Consider the following 19792-nt stretch of genomic DNA (forward strand, 5'->3'; position numbering starts at 1 on the left):
ATTTTATTATCTACATTTGTGTTTTTCCTGTGATGACAAGGATGAAAAGCTTGTTCTTTTTTTTTAAAGGCAACAAATTTGAACATGGATAAACATCCAGAATTATCAGCTCTGGCCGTGACAGTCTTAACTTGAGGATTTTTAAAAATACATAGTTTGCGGCCCCATGTGGCTTTATTTAAATCCTGTGTGTGTGATGGCAACAGTATATTCATTTCTCACCTGTGACTTCATCGTAGCAGGTGGTGTGGAACTTGCCCATGTAGAACTCCAGGCCGATGATGGCGAACATGAGGATGGCTACGAACAGCAGCAGGCCGATCTGCAGCAGGGGGATCATGGCCTTCATAATGGACTTGAGCACCACCTGCAGGCCTGGAGGACACGGTGCAAAACACACACTCAGAGGGGGGGGGGGGCACACATACAGTGTACAGTGGGGGTCTTTTTAGTGGAGTAGACAAACTGTGTCGAGGTTGCTGATTAGCAGCCAGTGCATTAAAGATGTTGAGGTATTTAGAGACATATAGTAACTACTTCCTTATTGGTTGGCCACTGGTTAGTATTAACAAACCAGAACACACAAGTCAACAGTCGCCCAGAGACGAAACAGTTACCGGTTTCACGCTATATCCCGGTAGAAATGCCAGGCGGTTAGTATTACTGTTTAAATTTTAACTATCACCATAACTGTGGTCGATTACCGTGGTTAATTACCATGATAATACTGATAACAGTGATCATTTTTGTCACTATAATCACAGTAGTAAATTTCTATATTGTTTCATGTCGACACCAGTTTTCTGGCTGCAGTAAATATTTGCATTTGTTGTATTCAAAGGGGGCAAAAAAAAAGCCACAGTAAAATGTGAAGCAATTTGTATGGAAGCAACTGTATTTAGTTAAAAATAAACAGGGCAATGTGCTTTCACAAAAAGACACCGCACTGCACTTACTGGGAATCCCAGACACCAGCTTTAGTGGTCGCAGCACTCTGACGGCTCGTAGCGTCCTCAGGTCAAGCTGAGAGCCCACGGACGACAAAATACTGCAGAGAGAGAGAGAGAGAGAGAGAGAGAGAGAGAGAGAGAGAGAGAGAGAGAGAATGATCAGTTTGACAGGCAATGTCTGAAAAACATTAAAATATCTATTATCGTCGAACACACTGCTTCAGCGCAGAAAACCTAAACCGCTGAGTGACGATGACATGTTCACTCTGCTGAGCAAAAACAACGTCATGTGTCCACACCAAACTCACCTGCACGGGCCAGGTAACCTTGTATACATTTCACTTTGAGATTCACACCTGAAAAATCTAGGCTGACAGATTGTGTCGCAGCAGTCTGTGAACTCGGGCGAGCTTGTGAACAACGTATTTGAATCTGTGTTATAGCTGAAAAATTAAACATGATTTTGCACCCAATTTTAATCTAACTTAATTAAATGTAGTGAAACAGAGTTTAAAATGAACAATTACAACACGAAAGATTCAGTCACTGATTCAGTAACAGCACATCGGCTCTCACCACTACGGCTACTACTCTGGCATGACTTGTCTGTACCGTGTGTGTGTGTGTGTGTGTGTGTGTGTGTGTGTGTGGCTCTGGTGTAAAGTAACTCAGAGACAGGTTGGAAAATTCCATGCTTTGTCTCATACGGGGGCGGAAGGCCGGGTCTGTCCAACAGGAGAGGGAGGGGGGGGTGTGGGGGCGTAGAGAGGGGATGCTCTGAGGAGGAGGAGAGAGAGAAAAGAAGGGGAGGAGTGCAATACGTGGGCAAACTTTGACCTCAAGCCAGAGATCATTAGAAGTCCAAACAACCATTGATGAGAAAAAAAAAAAAAATCTAATATTTTATAACTATTTTAACTATTTTATTGCAATTAAGTGTATTAATGCACAAAAAAGAGAAGAAAAAAACAGAAGGCCAGGGCCCCGTTTCAGCAAGGCGGCAACATGCAAGCTGCATTTTTGTGAAATGAGATGAAGTCCATGCATCCGCCCCGTGCAGGACCGTGCGGCAGCCCTGTACGTCTCGCAAACTCATCTGCAATTCACAAATGGCAGTCATTTGTGAATTTGCAGCCCGTGTGTAAGCTGCACTCATGAAGTGCTTTCATGAAAAGCCCAAGATTTTCAAACACAAATCTGTGTACATTTAGGGCTTGATTTACTAAAGCATCAGCTCAGTGCGCAGCCACTGCCTGAGACCACGCTCCAACAAAATGCTAAGAGGACCTCAGCAGGTGTAATACAATGATATCCATGCTACACAACGTAATCCTTTTATTTCTTTACACCATAACAAACTGTCTTTTTAATACACCCGTGTTATTTGCATCTGCTCTTTAGATTTTGCACTTGAAACTGGACCATGCAAACGTGTCAACCTTATCTAGCAGAATGTGCAATCAGTCACACATATCAATATTACTTATTATACCTCTACCTCAACTTTGCCCAATCCCTCAAGCCTAAAATGCAGTCATGAATGCAGTTATGAGAGAGGTGCACCCCACTGCTGTCACACACAGTGTGCCAATGCCTTTTGTGCCAAAAGGCTTAGAAAATCTGTCCCACAGAGAGGAGAGCTCAGATAAAGCCACATGAATTGTGGAGTTGAACCATGAAAATTGAGAAAGCAGGAAGAAATGCCATTTGACCACTTAAAACTCTGTAACAGCCAAAGGAGGAGGAAGAAAAAGAGATTCAAGCAAATTGGAAGAAGGGCACAGAGAGTGAATCTAAACTGAGCTAAATCTTCAAACTTCAGCATCTCAGCCTCCCTCCATTCTTCTCTCTGTTTCATCCCCCCTCTCTTCACCACCACCACCATCATCATCCTCTCTTTCCAGGTTGGTTGCTAATTCCAGTAAGAGGTCATTTATTAACAGACACGGTAGCGGCGGCCAAGCCCCTCATTCCCTCAATGGCTTTTTAACTGCCACAGCTAAAGGCCAAGCTGCAGACCTGAAAACGCTGGACATCAGCAAAAATAAGCAAACAGCCTGAGGTTCAGTAAAGAATCAACAGGAAAACACAGATAGATTACGGCCTGATCAGAACTATGATCTACAGATGTAGTTTGAATTGTGATTTTAAAAAATCTACTTTTTAAAAAATCTAAATCCAAATTTTATTGCTGTTTTACATTCCTAATTTTTCCTATTTCTAATACGTTTAATGATCTTTCTTCTTCTGCTGTCTTCTCTCAATTTGCTGCTCCAACTGCTGCTTTCCTGCTGAGGCCATTAAAGCTTCACACAATTTTTCAGTTTCAGACAGTTGGATCTATGCATGGATGAGTAGATGGATGACGCAAAAGAGCAAAGGGTCAGTTTTCTTGATATCTTGACTCTAATATTCTGACTTTTGCCGCCTTTCCGTCTCTCTGTCTGTCATTCGTTCTCTCTCCTCTTGCCCTCTGCTTCTCGTGCACATCTCATTTGCAAGCAAATGCAGAGCTTCAATATTCATCTGTGTGAGACGGCAACCATCCGCTTCTGCCAGACAACCCAAACCTCCAGGATGCAGTCACCCCTGGCAACGGCTAAAACCTGCCAACAGTGCATTAAAGTGGCCAGTAGAGGGAGCAGCGACTGTGCTGCCAGTTGTGCTGGGGATGGAACGATGGGATGGGGTGGGAGGGGCATTAGAGGAGAGTTAGAAGAGAGGGAAACATTGGAACAACAACATGAGTGTAAAGAGGAAACAGGTACCAGTCTAAAGAAAGGAGAGGAAGAAAATAAAGAAAGGAGAAGAGGACGAAAGGATGGTGAGTGCAAGGGAAAGCAGATTAATGAGGATATATAATGATTTCTCATTAGGCTATTGTTTGATTATCATTATTATATTTTTAAAATTAAATGTATCATTATCATGACCTTTGCTTTAAACCTACAAGAGTGCAAAGGCACAGTGATCGAAAAAGCTCACACTCAGAGCCTGAATAATCAAAATGTAATAAAATGTAATTAAAACAAGACATTATCATCTTCCTGTAACTATATGTATCTGCAACTTTAAATAAACTGTGACACACGTGGGAAATATTTGAAGCACAGTCTGAAAATAATTATTAAAAAAGACAGCAGTGTTTCTATCAAATCATAAAGATATGATGACACTATCAGTGTCAGAAATAAACATTAGGAGCTTTCAGTAATGAGGAGGTGAAAAAACTATTTATGGCAGCAATTCCAGCTTTAGTCTAAGAAAATGGAAATAAATGCCAAACATATTCCTCATTATCACTGGAAATTTGTGAGAGAAAAAATTACACAAAAGGCTCAAATCACAGGCTACAGTTATATGACGTGAAATAAAGCATAATTTCTGATGCTAACAACTAAGCTAGCTTTGCTGATGTTGGAATTAAGCAAGGTTAGCTTGTTAACATGAGGTGGAAATCTTATTTTAATGTAAAACTACACAATTAACTTTATTATTCTCTAACTATATATTTAATTTAGCTTCTTTGACATTTAAATAGTTTTTGTTTTAAGTGTTTGCAGGCTAATGCTAATCGAGTCGTTGTGCTTAATGGAGCTATTTGTAAGCACCTACTACTGTTACATAGCTAACATTAGCATTAACAGCTGTTTACTAACCAGTCCTTGTGAGTTCAGCATCAAACTTTATTCCTTTACTCATCAAGCACCGTCTCCAGAGGTGGAAAGCAAATTTCTTATTTCGCTTCTACCACTTCTTTTCATCTATTGAAGTTAGCATGCTAACCAGCTAGCTCTGGTCTGGTTGGCCCGCCTTGTCACTTTCTGATATCAAGTCACTGAAGCGTCCAGGCGTATTATAACCTTTTATATTGTAAACAGAACATTGTGCTAAGTAAACAGCTGTTAATGCTAATGTTGGTTTTGTAGCAATAGCAAAAAATACAAACAACTCCTTTAAACTGCTGTAAAACCATTTTGCAGAAAACACAGTTTGACCTAGGTTTTCAACTTGGATTTAAATACTGTACAGTGTATATGCCCTATTGTACGTTGCTACAGTTTCCCTGTAATTCTTGGTTTAAATACAAATCTGCTTACAATTTCCACTCTTTCCTCTCTCCTTTGGCTTTAGTTCATCACATATTATTGTTGAGAACGTGTCCTTTAAATAACAGGGATTCTGAGATCACCTGGGAGAAAGAGTAAAGGTGGGAGTCCCAGATGAAATACAGACTGGGAGGGAAGAGATGCGACATCCCTTGAGAGACAGAGAGTGTGACAAAGAGTGAGCAGATTGATAGAAGAGTGATAGTCCTGTGAGTCAAAAGTGTGGAATTCAACCGCTGAGGGAGAAAGAGGCCAACAGATAGAGAGACATGAAGACACTCCTGAGAAAAAGAGAGGGAGGGTTTTATCTGCGGAGGGAGAAGGTGTTTGGACAGTGATGACAGAGGCTCTCACTGCTGGGAAACACCTCAAAATCAACCTGTAAAACACTTGCACACACACGATTTGCACACAATTTAAACTGTGCTGTAATATGCTCGCAGTGTACTGCACGTGAATCCTCTTTCTTGTACTGTATGTTGCACATCAGACACAATGCATGGTAGAGCATACCACTGAAAAATTGGGTGTCTCTTATTTCTACATAGATGACAGCTTTATGTCTAAAAAAACTCTCACACAGGTTCAAAGAAAAAGGGGTTAAATGTGCTATATTTAAGTATTTTAGTTTGAAACATTCAAAAATTCACCAAAATTATCAACAGAATGTGAAGAAATAACAGTTTTGACGTTATGTCAAAGACATCTAGGTATTGTGTTGCAGAGATACCTACTGAAGTTAGCATGCTAATCAGCTAGCTAGCCCCAGGCCCATCTCGTAATACAAAGAGGTGATAGTGAGTCACTGTAGCGTCTGCCCTCAGTCTTACATGAGAGGATGAAGACGTGGCGCTATGTCTTCTAACCTCTTGCCAACCAAAATGGAAATACAAAACATTAAACACAACAATGCTTGAGGCTCATGGGAAGCAACCACCACCACCACCACCACCCCCTCCACCCGATCCTGCAAGAAACCACGTTATGCGGGAGTTAAGAGTTAAGAGTTAACGTTGCTGTTTCCTTCCACCACTGGGACTGCTCTTGGTGAGTTAAGGAATAAAGTTTGATGCTGAACTCGCAACATTTCTTTTTGGTTATGTAGCGATAACAAATACTTACATTGAGCACCTTTAGACCATAACCACACAAATGAATAAACCCTAGTCTACTGTGTTTAGTGCCAGCTTGTTGATCTCACCGATTTCAGCAGTGAGACTTGAAATTTTGCATAAAACAGAGTCATTGTAATGTTAATTAAATATCGCCTACTCAAATCTTTTTCCGATGTTTCTGTTTATATATTATTTATTCATAACTTTTTTTATTAAGACCAAATAAAAATGAAGAGACACAAAAAGACCAAAATAAATGACCTCCTGTTGTTTCTATCTCTATTGTAGGGCACCAGTTTGATGACGATGACGAGGATGATGATGATTGATGGCCCTGATGATGGAGATCTCGGAGGTCACTCGCCACCTTCACTTTGCTCGGTCTCTCCCCGTTCATGGCATTGCCATAGCAACCGGCAATTCCTCTCTTTGCAGAGTCTCCACGGTTACCGACCTGCTCTCATTCATAAGTGTTGCCAGGGCAACGCAGCCCTGGCTCATTGATGGAATCTCGGCATTGCCGCAGCAACGGGGATGGGAAGTGGGTCTCCTAGCGATTGGTTTTTCAACCCCTTCAAACCCCCGCATCCACCACCCACCCACCCACTGACACACACAGACACACACAGACACACACACACACACTATCCTTACCTACCCTCTCACACCCTCTTCTAACAGCAGCTCTCCTGTGCATGGTACAAGTGTACAGTACAGTGTGTACACACAAGCGCAACTTCCCTTTGCATGCAGACACATACATACATGGACTGAACGAATGCAACGAATGCATCCTTTTACCTCATACAAACACAGACACACTCACATCAGATATATGTGTATGTGCTCGCTCTGCACACATACACAGCAGCGTATGATCTGATGACAGTGACGAATGCAGCGCAGCCCAGGTAGTATGGATGACCTACTTTTTGTGCCGCTGCTGGTGTGTTGAACACTGAAATTGTTGTGTTTTACAACATGTACAGAGACACATACTAACACACACACACATACAATCAGATAAAAGTGTCTGATTCCGTTTCGGTCAAATCCTAAACCAGTTATTTATTGCTGCTCTTTTACCATGAACCCAACAACTCCAGCTGACTGTGATTGGTCACTCAGTTTTATTGTTAGTGACATTCAACCGTTTATAAAATACAGCCAAAATGGAGCCATCACTTCCATTTACTCAACTTGAAAAAGACTTTAAATTCATTCCTCTCAATTTAGACTAAACCATAACTCAGAATGTTTCTAATCAGAACAAAGAGACAAGGTCAAAGAACCTCATTTTTACACTTTTTTTTTTTTTTTTACACTGGCTACTCTTCTGTTTTGTTGACTCTAAGATTCGCTCATCACCTTTAAGGGTTGTATTTCTGAGCTGTCAAACCCTGACCGAGCCATCCCTGCAGCTCAGTGGTCCACACTGAGGACATCAAGTCGTTGTGCCTTAGTCATCAGACTTCTGAGGCTTTGGAACAACCTGCCTTATGGGTAAAACTACCAAAATAAGAGTCAAATGTTAATAAACCCGAGGTCTCCGTTTATGTGAAGCCAGCTTATGTAAACTGTCACCACTTAACAGAGGACGGGGAGCTCGGTCACAACCTGCATTTCCATTATATAAATATTAATGGTAGTTGTGTAGTGGCATATATAAGCTGGGGTTGACTGATAATGATGTCACAGGCTCATACAGGACATAACCTGTGTGTGCCTGTGTCAGAGGCCATGTGTGTGTGAGCAGTGTGTGTTGTGTGTGTGTGTGTTGTGTATAATTCATGCTATCACAGTGTGGCTTCTTTAGGGGGAAAAAATTAGTACAAACACACATTCACAACATGCAAACGACTGGGACCGGTTCCAGCCAGTGACATGTGCATGAGCTGAATGTGTCGTGTGTGTGTGTGTGTGTGTGTGTGTACAAGTATGTGCACATGGCTTATGTGTGTGTTGTGTGGAAATAGTGTGGGAGTGCCATGTGTCATCACAGTATGAGCTCCTGTCCCCTTAGTGTCTCCCACTGAGCCCTCACCCCCTCACACACACACACACACATACACACACACACACACACACACACACACACACACACACACGCACACGTGCGCACGCACACGTGATGAACAATGTTCCAGTGTGAAACAGTGCACACTTAAGGAACTTGAACAATATGTTCGAACATGGTGTAATAAATAAATGAATAGCATGATGGATGTTGAAAACATTTGGAGCATGTGTTTCCTCATCATCATCATCATCATCACCATCATCATCACCATCATCATCATCATCATGGCCATTTTGGTATGTCTGCAACAAAACAAGTGAATTTAGCTGCTAAAGCCTTTAACACTTGGGACAGAAAGAAGTGAAACTAAAGTCATGATTTCATTGGAAATAGTAATTTTTTAATTTAATTTTCACTGAATGAAATATGTAAAAATGACGATGTGAAAGCAAATGTTTCTGCATCGTCATATGCAATGAAATTTGTGAGATATGACATCACAACTGAAACACACCTAACAACGTTGTGGGGTTAGGGTTAGCGTTTCTAAAAGTAGTGTAGAGTACAGCAGCGGGGGGGGGGGGCAGTAAAAACCCTCTGTGAGATAAATCAAGGTAAGAAAACAGAATGATTTCGCTCTCCAAACCTCTCACGCCAGCCCCGCTCTCCCTGCCTCTCCTCTATAGATACGGGACATTAAGCAGCACTTTACGACCATTATGTCACCGCTCACCCCCGACCTCCACCAACAAGGTAGTATGCTCCGATCACTTTCCCTTATTGGGAGAGTCCATTTGCCGGATGCCGAGGGGAGGATGGGAGAAAAACTGGGGGAAGGGTTGGAGGTGAAAGGGAGGGGAGGGGGGGGGGTATTGTAATGACTCTAGGGGGTTGGGAATCTTTTCCACCAGCTTATGTCATCAGACCCCCTCCCTCACACTTCATCATCGAAGACACGTTTGCTTTTTCTCTTTCCATTAAAACATCTTCTTTTTTTTCTATCTCTCATTCCATCTTATCTCATTCCTTCCTCTCCCTCTCTCTCTTTTTTTTTTTTTGCAGCTCTCTTTCCGTCTCCTCGCTGCTGAAGCTTTCACTGGCAGAGGCAGGATGGAAGCACTCTCATTCTGACCACATTCTCCATCCTCATCCCCCCTTCCTTCCTCTGCCTTTCCCCTCTCTTCATTTTCTCCGCTCCCACATTATTGCTGATCTCAGCAGAGTGCTAACACTCAGCTGATGGACTCTCTCTCTCTCTCTCTCTATACCTCCACCCCCAACCAAACTCCCTCCTTCTCCCTTCATTCCTCTTTTTCTCCAGCTTTCCTTCTTCTTCTTTCTCTCCCTCTCTCTCACTGCCCTCTTCTAATGTGGCTTCATGTATGATCCGGTGGAGGGAGGATGAGGAGAAGAAGTGATAGTCCAGCCTCCTTTAATCACATATGTTTTATTAACCCTTATTCATCAGGAGAAGGTTTGCTGAGTCTGCACGCTTCTCTGGCCACTGGAGGATTTTAAAGCGGTAATGAGCAGCGTTTCTTTATGAAATAAAGACTCCGTTAAAACATTTGCTCTCTTCAATTTGTTGTTGAGGAGCTCAGGAAGCGCAGCAGTTGGTGCCTTACTGGAGAACATTACGTCGACAGCAGTAACAGTCTGATCTGTGGTTTTCAGACCAGCAACCTTTGATCTGCTTCTTGTATAATTTCACCATCTGTCCTTCCTGCTCCATCCTTCTGTCTAATTACATCAACACATCTCTGTTTCCTCTCTCCTGTTTACCCATGTCACTCTTTCCTGTGTCTATAATCTTCCTCCAGTCTTTCCATTGACCTCTCCCGGTCATTATCTCTCTCTGTCTCTCTCTCTCTGTCTCTCTCTCTCTCTGCCAGGCGGCTGATTGTCCCACCTGTCCCTCCGTCTCCTGCCAGCATGACTCTTGGACCTCACGAGGATACGACGTCTGGACGTGTGCGTCCCTGTTCGTGCATGTCTCTCCTCTCGGTGTGTCGGTGGGCGTTGGCATGCGTGTCACATGTGGTTGAATGATTTATGTGGTTTTCGATGAAGTTGTTTCAGGCTGCAAAGTCCCAGACATCTGTATTTATGAAGACTGACCACTACGCACAACTAACTCCAGCTCCTAATCTGCCGCAATAATCAATACCACATTAACGAGGGATCAGATGATTACATGCATTGTGGCAGGGGTCGCTGGTGACACATCCACAGAGAATTATCATCCAACTCTGCAGCTCTGGAGCTTTTTAAGCCCCTATTATCTCATTGTTTTGGAAGTTTGACTTATATTCATCATGTCGCCAAAAGCACAACTCACACACAACTTAATGGAGTTTTTTTTTTTTAAATTCAATATTAGCGACCTGACTTGATGCTGTAGTCTGCAAACATGGAACCAGTCGGATATACAGCACCAGCGGTGAAAAGATCACCTGAACATCTGTACTGAGACCAATGGGCTGTGTTCACTACCTCTGCTGTAGCTGGGGTGTTATGTCACCTGAAAGCTGTCGGACCCCCTGAAGGAGAAAAACCTTATTGCAGGTTTTTACCTCCCCTGCCAGAGAGGTCAGAGGTCACATTCAGGTGCCTTGCTAAAGGACGCTTGAGCAGGACAGAAGCTTGCCAACACTGTGGGTGTGATGAAGAACTTGTCTAACTTCACCACCTCGCTGCCCTCACATTGTGCATCTGTAGGTGTGTGTTTGTGTCTGCGACTCTATTTCTGTTCACAAGGGTGTGTGGGTGCGCGCAGAGCACCAACACACTGAAGCAGGCTTTTAGCAAAAACAAAAAGGGACGTGTCACCTGCTTCATTTCATAAGAAGCGGCCGGGTCGATCGGTGGTGCGGGACTGCGGAAAGACTTTTCCTAAGAGCACAAACACAGTTTTAAAACCATCTACTGCATCCAACAACAAACACGCCTCGTCCTCACGCACACAGACAAACTCAACTTCCCCGAGATAAACCAAGACGCCACGATTCAAAGACCGCAGCGACGCTCCTGACAAACTGCTGCACAACGAGCCAAACAGACGTTCACAAGTAGCTGATTAACTAACTCAGCAAGACTGAATTCCCCAAAAGGTCCAGCTGGTCGACAGTGAAACTAATGGCTCATGATCGAACTCCTCCATCAGCAGGATGACGTAGTTCACCAGCGCCTCCCAAAACCAATACTGATGACGCTGCTGTGGTTCAGGTGGTTTATAGGTCTGGTCATTTAACACACACACACAAAAAAATACTTGTTTGGGAACAACTGCAGGAATGGTTAGAAGAAACCAAAGCTGACTGTTGATAGGAAACTGGAAACAGTGTGTGATTGTGAGTTGCTATAACAACGTCACGTTACTTATAAATCGGCATAGATAAATAGGCATTTCAACTAATCACCAATGCTGTTGTTTTTTCTCCTCTCACTGATTAAATCCTCCCTAAACTACTGAATATATACAATGATATTTCACTTTTAAGGATTACAAAGAGGAATTCACCCGACAGAGGAGGCGCCACTCCTCTTCACATTCTGACCATCTTGTCTGTTATGTTTCTTGCATCGGGACACCTCACGGAGCATTATCAAACATACGGCCGTTACAGTACTTGTGCAACCCTTAACTGTGTGTGTGTGTGTGTGTGTGTGTGTGTGTGTGTATGTGTGTGTGTGTTCATGTGCAGCAGGCAGCCTGCAGGGCACAGAGTTGGAGGGTACAGGAGAACGTATAGGAGAGTGATGAGCCTGTAAATGACTGCAGAGCAATAATGATAATGGAAGTGATGGCAAAGGGACAATTTCCAACCAGGTACTCTCTCTCTCTCTCTCTCTCTCTGTCTCTCTCTCTCCCTCTCTCTCTCTTTCTGACCTCGTTTTCTCTCTCCCCGCTGGACTTCACTCCCTCTCACAGCGTTTTCTCAGAGGAGGCACTGTACTTGACTGTACCACCTGTGTGGACCGCTTCTTACTGCTTGATTAAAAATGTGATTCACACAGAAGTTAGCTAGCTGATGTTCCATTCACAGTCATGGAGCTCTCCCAGATAAATGTGTTTTGTCTTAAAACTGTTGTTTTTCACCGGCTGTGTCAACACAGCTGGATAAACATCTCCACGAAGACGCGTCTCATCTATTCTGTCCCGGGTTCTGACGCAAAACTCAGCGGTGAGCCGTCCGTGCCCTGTGACTCCACAGTCCCCCCCCCCCCCCCCCCCCCCCCCCCCCCCCCCCCTCCAGTGTGGCGTTCTGATGTCATTTGGTATCTCTGCCAGATTAACCAGTGACTCAGTTTGCCGTTTTGTTTTTTCTTATTTTCCCCAAAATGGGGCGAAATGCTTCTGTAAGCCCCTTGGGGGGTTTCTCTGTCTCACCGACACAGTTTTGTTTCTTCTCTCCCGCAAAGAGACAAAAAAGACGGTTTCAATCTCATGCATGAATCTAGCTTAAACTGGCAGCGACCACTTTGCTGTCAGCTCAGCTGTTTCTGTCCATCTGGGTGCCGTGGACCAGACATCGTTTATGAGATGATTTTAAAGTCTTACAATAGTTTCTATCATACTAGTGATATGACGTCTAAATCACACAAGCTCGTTAACCTCATTCAACTCCCTATGATATGATAATAACATGCTAATATTAGAATACACATTGCACTTGGTAAATCTAATTTCTCTGTTGTAAAAGCACTTCATGTGTGAAAGGTGCAACACAAATAAAGTTTATTATTATTATCATTACTGTTATGAACTGCTCTTTTTCTCCTCTGCCTTCATTTAATCTTTTAATCTTGCACTTTAATGAGATATTATCTACTTTATAATCTGTTTTTATACTGTTTTCTTATTGTGCTTTTTGTATGCTTCTGTTATTTGTTTTAAGCACATTGAATGACCTCTGACCTATGATAACTATACAAATAAATTAGCTCTGCCTTGACGAATCACAACATACGAGTATGAGTCGTCTAAATACCTGGATAAAAGATATTCTGTCTACTGCACAATATGTTTATATATGTTTTTATTTTACCTCATGAAAATATAAAAGAGAAAATATATAAGAAAAGAAAATAACACGATTGACTTTTATATGGAAACGGCCTCAAAACAGCAGCCAGTGTTCAGACTCCACAAAGTTCTTTCTTACAGACTGAGGTTCAGGTATTTATTCAATCACTTTCACTTATGGATGTCCTGATCACATTTTTTGCTGCTGAAACTGCGCATGTATCCGACGATAAATCTCGTCGAGCAGTTTAGATGCTATAACTGTGACCGCTGCCGCTCAAGAAAGAGCAAACTACAAACTTTTTACAGCCACTTTTCCAAGTCCACAAGAAGCTGGTTTGACGCTCAGGAGATAGTGGGGCGTTCCTCGGCTTCACCGCGTCATTGCAGTTATTACTTTTAATAATCTCAAACGGTGAGACAGAACCGCACATGCTGGAAAATATATATTTAAGTATACTGTTAAATAAAAAAACTAATTTGTGTGTGTAGAATGAGAGAGATCTAGTTTCTCTGTGAATATCCATTAGCAGAGACACAGGGACGTCTGTGGTGCCCTCTCATTGACTGACTGGCCCAGACTCTACTGTAAATGATTAGATTAGTGTGTGACGTCACTGCACAGCACTGAAAATCAATGGACTGTCATCCCTGAATACTAAATACACTAGTCACTCTGTGTGTGTGTGTGTGTGTGTGCGTGTGTGTGTGTCCCCTCTCCTCTATTTTCCTCCTCTCATTAATTCTTGTCCTCATCAAGTATCTCTCTTTCTCTCTCTCTACAGTGTGTTTGCCAAGAATAAACGCATGCACGCAGACACTCAGACACACACACATACCACACGCACGCACGCACGCACAGGCGAGCGCACACACTTTCACAACGCAGCGGCAGAAACCTTCTTGGTCACGACTCGCACAGGCACAAGCACGAGCGCTCACTCTCCCAGAAACCAAGAGAGGAGAGAAGAAGGAAGAGAGACTGACGCTATCAACTCTAAAAAATCAAACTAAGACAGAAGTATGAAAAACCTTGTCGGTGTCTCCCAGAGGCTGAAATGTCTGTTTAACACCACAATATGAAACAACCCTCCGGCAAAGGTTTCAGTTCTTCCTCTCATTTAAACCACTGTTCAGTGTTTTGGCATCTGATAAACATTTTAATTCATTAAGTTGTTCCTCAAACTGGACTTCCTGGATTGTATTTCATCGTCTCACCGGTGCGTCCACGCTGGAAGCTGAGGGTGGTGATGAAAGGCTAAAAGCGTATCTGCAGGTCTGTGAATCTACAGCGTGTGCGAACAGGTTCACGGTAACAGGGAACGCTCAGTGAGAAACCTTCACTGGGAGGAATGGGTGCCATCTTGGAAAAAAAGACGTTTCCAGCCGTATCACGTCCTCGGTGGGGCTAGATGAAAGGCCGCAGGGGAAGCTCAACGCACCGCAACATAAGAAAGCACATGCAAATAGACAAAACACAAACAAGTTCAGAGAGCATCGTAAGTTTTTCTGCACGTGTGGCGCTAAAAAGTGATGAACTTGGCTGGGACGCACTTGTTGTTCAATGTTTTATTGTGACTCATCAAATTAACACCATTGAACAGGTGGACATGGAGGTATTAGTGCGTGTGCAGCAGAGCTCATCACTTTTTTTTTGTGTGCCCTCCAGGAAACACTTGTTGCTGTGTTGTGAGAATCTGTTTGTGTTTTGTCCGTTTTCGTGCGCTTTTCTTGAGTCGCAGCGCGTTGAGCTCTCAGGGCCACCGTACTATTGGGGACCATGATTCTGATGAGGACTTGTCATGATATAGACTGACTGCTTCCTCAGGAGCTCTATTAAAGCAGTGTGTGGAGATGAGGCTTCCACCAAGTCTGAAACTTTAGATCACTCTTTGGATAAAGGAGAAAGTTTCCAAAAACTGTCTTCCCACTCAAGGTCTTCAACTGGTCCTCACTTAGATAGGAATACACAAACCCACACACTCACACACACACACTCTCACACACACACACACACACACACACACACACAGCAGGGAAACAGGGTAAACATATGCTGGCTTCTTGCGGTATGTGTTCATATCGGGACCTTGCATTCAATGGAAAATGTTCAATATGAATAAACATGAACACTTGGCTCTAATTGGTTGATACAGGCCATAGTGATGTGTGCATAGGAATGGTGTGTATACGTTTTCAGTATCTAAATACTGAAATACAGTTTATGTGTATATGTGTATGTGTGTGTGTGTGTGTGTGTGTGTGTGTACCAGAAGATAACAGCAGAGTGTGTGTTACATAGGCGGTGCTGAGTGATTGATCATAGGGAGCAGGGAAAAGCAGGTTACTGCAGCGCTTACCCACACACACACACACACACACACACACACACACACACACACACACTCTAAGCGTGCTCCTCTTGGCGTTTGCTCTTTCTCATTTCTCTCTCTCTCTCCCCTCCCCCGTTCTTCCATATCCATCGTTGCCTTCCCTCCTCCTCCTCCTCCTCCTCCCATCCTTCCTCCAAACCTTTCTCTCTCATTCTCCATACATCACTCTCACCTCCCCCGTCCCCCTACCCCCCCCCCCCTTCACCACCCATCACTCTTCCCCTCCTTCCCGTGGTCTTCCTCCTTCCTCTCTGCTCTCCATCCCTCTCACGCCTTCTCTAACAGCCAAACCCATCTTGTATTCCCTCTCTCTCTCTCTCTCTCTCTCTCTGTCCTGTTATCCAGAGCCCAGGGGAACGGAGAGACATCGTCACGTGTCCTCTTCCTCTTCCACCTCCTCCTCCTTTTTTTCTCCCTCTGTTATCTAGCTGCAGTAGTACAGCTCTACTCTACTGCTGCTGCTGCTGCTGGTAAGAGGAGGAGGCTCCATCACTCTCACAGCGCTCCCTCTATCTTTATCTGTCTATTTAGCTGTGCATCTATCTATCTATCCATCTATCTTTTTGTTGGCTAGCGATCGGCTTTAATTTGTTCCATTGATATGGGAAACTGGTTCCAAGATGGCGCCCCATTTATTCCTATTAATGTTGCTCACCGAGTGCATACCCTGAAAAAGTTTTCACAACACGAATGTCGTGAAATCACTCACTAATAAAGCTCTACTAAACTTTCTGAAATTCACTGAACTGAATTGATCAGATTCCGATAATACAAAGAGTCAATATAGTGCGATAGTGAGTTTTTGGGTTCCAGTTTTCTACTTAAGTAATGGCACTTAAGGTTTAATTTCTCCTTAGCTGAGGGAGTTACTTCAGGGTGTCGCACAGAATCTCTTTCTGTAACAGGTTTCCTTAGTTAAGGAAAAAAGTTAAGCAGCAGTTAATGAGGTTTCACAGCGGTAAAATTCTACTGCATCGTTAAGGGTGTTTCCTAAACGTGAATCATCACCATCACCTCTCTGGGATGCGTTCATTGTCTTCATTTAAGCTCGGCGATGTTGCAGTTAAGACAGAGTCAGACGTACCTGTAGTTTTTTCCTTACTTTGGTTGATAAGGTCTTTTGTGCAGCGGTTTAACTGACTTTAAGTCGAGTTAAGGATTTGGAGGGTTCTTCCATTACGTGAGGGGACGAGACAGAGGGAGGTGTGAGGAGGTGCGAGGGTCCGGATGGAAAGCGCATTTCGTGTCTTGAGAAGTTAAAAGTCACAGATCTGAGGTTTCAATAGAACCTAAACACTGCGTCATCGGTGCGTCTCTAGATCTGCTCTGAAACATTGTGTAACGCTTGTGTAACAGATCACTTCAAACTGTTGGTGCTGTTGCACATCATTCTAATAAAGTACATTTAAAGTGAACAGAGAGAGGGAGGGTGGAGGGGGGAGGGGGAGGAGGGATGGAGGAACCTCTGCTACCACTTTCTCAGCTATCGCCATAACAACGAACCCGCTCCCCCATCTCTCGGAGAAGTGACATTTCACTTTGCCCTGGTTGCTGCTCCCTGCAGTGCTGCTCTGATCCAGCCTCCGAGCGTGTGTGTGTGTGTGTGTGTGTGTCTGTGTCTGTGTGTGTGTGTGTGTGTGTGTGTGTGTGTCCTCATTAAAGGAGGATAGCAACTGAGGGGGAGTGGCCCTGATCACACACGCACACCTTGTCAAACCAGACCTCTGCTGTGTCCGTGTGTGTGAGATCAGAAAAAGAAAGAGAGGAAGTCATGATAGGCACACACACACACACACACACACATACACATTAACACACACACACACGTTAACACACACAGACATATTAACGCACGCACAAATTAAGTAAGTAAGGATTAAGTGTAAAGGTTCAGGAATTAATGCTAATAAAACATTGTCTGTATTCCAGTCTTTCCCCCTTGACAAACACTATATCTTGTTACCATCTCCACCCATCCCCCTCTCTTGCTCAGGCAGCCATATTTAGATCACACACACACACATACACACACACACACACAGTTACAGCACCACTCTTACCACCTGCCTGCACACTACACTCACACTCAGACTCCACATGAAGTAGTGAGTGTGCACAGATAGATTATTTCCTTCACCTACAGTTTATGTTCCTGTTCATTTCATGGCAGAGGTCTCTGTCCAGCAAACAGGGACACATCAAATTGTAATTTTAAAAATATTCTTTTTGACATATTCAAAACAGGAAATAACCTTAACAACAGAGGAATGTGCGAATAAGTATAAAAACTCAGAATATTTCATGTTTTCAAGGTTGTAAAAAAGAAAGAGAGATATATCAGTGAGCTTTCAACTTGGAAATACACTTAAAGCACACACACACACACCTCATCTCATCTCAGAAATGTTTGTTCAAACTTGAAATCTGGTTTCGGATCAGATTACAGGATGAAAAGAAACCCTGTTGACACGAGTTCACCTGGTCATGGTCATGTGACGCCCCTTCGACTGAGTTCGATAGAGGTTTTTGCTAATCGTGCACATTTGCATGACAAAGACCCAGAACTTGGAAACTGGTACTGTAGCAGAACCAAAGTCCAGTTTGTAGCTGGAACAAAGCCTCAGTAACGCCCCGACCGACCCAGAGCTGCAGGGGAACAGCTCCCATGGACCAGCGGAGAACAGCGCCCCGACCGGACGACAACAAAGAAGCAGCAACTTTCAAATAAGAATAAAATCTAAAACTAATATGAAAAGCATGAAAAACACATACATAAAAAAAAACAAAAAACGTGAAACGTCAGCGTGGACTCACCCGGTGAGCACGACCACGAAGTCCATGACGTTCCAGCCGTTCCTCAGGTAGGAGCCCTTATGTAACGCAAAACCTAGAGCCAGGATCTTTATCCCCGACTCAAAACAGAAGATGGCTATGAAGTAGGGCTCTGTCTCCTCCTGCGAGAGGAGAGGAGAGGGGAGGGGAGGAGAGGGGAGGAGAGGAGAGGAGAGGAGAAGGAGAGGAGAAGAGAGGAGAGGAGAGGAGAAGGAGAGGAGAAGAGAGGAGAGGAGAGGAGAAGGAGAGGAGAAGAGAGGAGAGGAGAGGAGAAGGAGAGGAGAAGAGAGGAGAGGAGAGGAGAAGGAGAGGAGAAGAGAGGAGAGGAGAGGAGAAGGAGAGGAGAAGAGAGGAGAGGAGAGGAGAAGGAGAGGAGAAGAGAGGAGAGGAGAGGAGAAGGAGAGGAGAAGAGAGGAGAGGAGAGGAGAAGGAGAGGAGAAGAGAGGAGAGGAGAGGAGAAGGAGAGGAGAAGAGAGGAGAGGAGAGGAGAAGGAGAGGAGAAGAGAGGAGAGGAGAGGAGAAGGAGAGGAGAAGAGAGGAGAGGAGAGGAGAAGGAGAGGAGAAGAGAGGAGAGGAGAGGAGAAGGAGAGGAGAAGAGAGGAGAGGAGAGGAGAAGGAGAGGAGAAGAGAGGAGAGGAGAGGAGAAGGAGAGGAGAAGAGAGGAGAGGAGAGGAGAAGGAGAGGAGAAGAGAGGAGAGGAGAGGAGAAGGAGAGGAGAAGAGAGGAGAGGAGAGGAGAAGGAGAGGAGAAGAGAGGAGAGGAGAGGAGAAGGAGAGGAGAAGAGAGGAGAGGAGAGGAGAAGGAGAGGAGAAGAGAGGAGAGGAGAGGAGAGGAGAGAACAACATTAAACTGCAAAAGCACTTGTCCCAACCATGAGTTTATCAAACTTTCAGCCTGAAATCACATTCATAATAAAGTTTTTTCAGTTTCTCCTACAGGAGATGACACAGAATGTGTGTGTATTGTCGTCGTTTGCCCGTGTGATTGTGCGTCACTCTGCGCCTGTGTGTGCTCTGTCAGTGTGTGTTTTCATCTGTGTGTCTGTTCTGCGCGTCACTCGTCTGTGTGTTTGCGAGGCTTTGTGTATCTTTCTGTCCGTACACATACCGTCCCCTGTGTGCATGTTTGTATACACCTGTGTGTGTGTGTGTAGGGTGTATTTGTTGTGTGTCAGTATCTGTGTGTGTGTGTGTGTGTGTGTGTGTGTGTTACCAGTCGTTCGGACAGAGGCGTCTTGTCTCCGTCAGGAAGGTGCTGTTCCAGAGCCAGGACGATGCAGTTTGCGATGATGGTGGTGAGGATCATCCATTCAAATGGAGTTCAGCTGGAGTTAAGGTCAACATCACC

General features: G+C 44.0%; 1 protein-coding gene across 1 annotated transcript in view; it reads right to left on the reverse strand.

The window, feature by feature from the left end:
- cacna1a (calcium voltage-gated channel subunit alpha1 A) overlaps positions 1–19792 on the reverse strand; it is a 145595-nt gene that overhangs the window by 76231 nt on the left and 49572 nt on the right. Inside the window, exons 2-5 of the mRNA XM_022764397.1 lie at positions 19658–19763; positions 18428–18567; positions 957–1048; positions 223–375 (exon numbers count right to left, since the gene is read on the reverse strand). Of these exons, the coding sequence (XP_022620118.1) occupies positions 223–375; positions 957–1048; positions 18428–18567; positions 19658–19763 (491 nt within the window). The remainder of the gene's footprint in view (positions 1–222; positions 376–956; positions 1049–18427; positions 18568–19657; positions 19764–19792) is intronic.

This window comes from Seriola dumerili, unplaced genomic scaffold, assembly GCF_002260705.1.
Source record: "Seriola dumerili isolate Sdu_G_001 unplaced genomic scaffold, Sdu_1.0 BDQW01000538.1, whole genome shotgun sequence".
NCBI lineage: Eukaryota > Metazoa > Chordata > Actinopteri > Carangiformes > Carangidae > Seriola > Seriola dumerili.